The sequence below is a fragment of the Melanaphis sacchari genome, unplaced genomic scaffold, assembly GCF_002803265.2.
Source record: "Melanaphis sacchari strain LSU unplaced genomic scaffold, SCAv2.0 Contig558_pilon_pilon, whole genome shotgun sequence".
Classification (NCBI taxonomy): Eukaryota; Metazoa; Arthropoda; class Insecta; order Hemiptera; family Aphididae; genus Melanaphis; species Melanaphis sacchari.
This window is the reverse complement of record NW_020271387.1, coordinates 1-1,993: the sequence shown is the minus strand read 5'-3', so window position 1 is coordinate 1,993 and position 1,993 is coordinate 1. Positions and strand designations below refer to the sequence as shown.

General features: G+C 29.1%; 1 protein-coding gene across 1 annotated transcript; it reads right to left on the bottom strand.

Moving 5' to 3' along the window:
* Positions 1-206: 206 nt before the first annotated feature.
* On the bottom strand, positions 207-1,777 carry LOC112599809 (the record flags this gene model as incomplete). The annotated part of the gene is made up of 2 exons (XM_025346868.1): positions 207-643; positions 1,700-1,777. Coding segments are annotated over 2 exons (507 nt in total), but the record flags the coding sequence as incomplete, so codon positions are not given.
* Positions 1,778-1,993: the final 216 nt, after the last annotated feature.

The following is a 1,993-nucleotide window of genomic DNA, read 5'->3' as shown; positions in this document are numbered from 1 at the left end:
CTTTAATATATTGTCTTCGAAACTATATAAAGGTAAGCTACATATTATATATGTTGGTAAAATTACATAACTAGTTGTTGCGTTAGAGATTGCTTTTATTCATAAGTTTATTTATTATAAATGAATATTATTATTAGTAGGTAGTAGATATTATAAGTATCGTAAATATATAAATTTATAGAACAAAATAACAATGAAATTAAAATTAAAAAAATTATGGTTGAAATGAATTGATAAACGCAGTTGCCGTATTTATGTTCCCAGATGGTTCAATTTGTGTTTGAATAGAGTAGTTTTGATCTGCTACACTTGTCATAACCCACGAAGACGGACTTGGCGTAGGAACTGGTGTATAACTGTATGGAGTACTTACTCTGCTTGAAATACTATTGATTTGAATGGAATCACGGTTCAATGTACCCAATTGTCCTTCAAATAAAATGTCAGCTATCACTTTTTTGGCGAAAATTTGTTGAGATTTATTCATTTTTAATAATTCATTATCCCATGTTTTAGCTATTTGTAATTCTTCACATTCCGGTTCGCACAAACGTTTACAGGCTAATGATATAAGTTCATCACGTTGATCTGTACTTCGTTTAGCTGGTTTATTTTTAACAGTTTGAAAATCTGTATCATTATCCTAAAATAACAAATTCATTAATAAAATAAAATCTAAATGATGTATGATCTTGTATAAAACTAATTAAGTATTTTTTATTTGAGAACCTAATTAATTATTATTAATTTTTAGTTGCCAAAAACTTCACATGAATGGAAAACAATCGCTGATGAATTTGAAGAAAAGTGGGATTTCCCACACTGTCTGGGATCTATAGATGGAAAACATGTGACAATAAAAAAACCACCAGACTCTGGATCATTTTATTATAACTACAAAAATACATTTAGTATTGTGTTATTAGCTTTAGTAAACGCTAATTATGAGTTTTTGATGGTAGACGTAGGATTAAACGGAAGAATATCTGACGGCGGAGTATTAGGCCACTCAGATTTTGGAAAAATGATGGAAAATCAATTACTTAACATTCCTGAACCTCAACAAGTGCGACGCAGTAATAAGATTCTTCCATACGTTTTTGTCGCCGATGGCGCTTTTGCTATGACTCAAAATTTGTTAAAGCCTTATAGCCGTGTAGGAAATAATTTAACTGAAGAACAACGATTATTTAATTATAGACTTAGTCGAGCGCGGCGTATTGTTGAAAATGCGTTTGGTATACTTGTATCTAGATTTGGTGTATTACAAAAGGATATACTTTTATCTCCAGAAAAAGCACAAACTATTGTTTTAACTTGTTGTCATATACATAATTATTTAAGATCAAAAAACTCAAAAACATATATTGGTCAAGGTTCTGTAGATTTCGATAATCACGAGACAGGTGAAATGCATAACGGAGCATGGCGGAATTCAAATCATCAATTATTAACATTACAAACTACTACCAGCAGAAATACTTCGGATAGAGCTAAAGAAATCAGAGACATGTATTCTATGTATTTTAGTAACGAAGGGACTGTACCGTGGCAAAATAATTATGTTTAAAATAAAATGTAAATAAAAAAATTAATAATAAATAATAATAATTATTATTATTATTATTATTATTTATAAAATAAATAATAAAAATGTAATTCAAATAATTAAATATTATAATATTAATAATTTTCATACCTCTCCTACAGTTTCAGTGATTTCGTCTATTTTATCATCAACATTGCTTGTATTTGCGACTTTTGGTGGTAGACGGATTTGTTAAGTGCTTCGTGATTATGCTGGTGTTTCTTGGTCCCGGAGAAAATGCATTTCATTAAAATATCACAAGTGTGACTGATAAATGTCTTCTAAACCAGCTCCAGATTTATACGAATCATTTACTTTTTTTAATTCTTTTCTATAATTTGTGCGTAAAGAATTAAATTTTTTTTTTAACATCATCTAATGTCGCTGTCGGAAAACGTTCTTGAT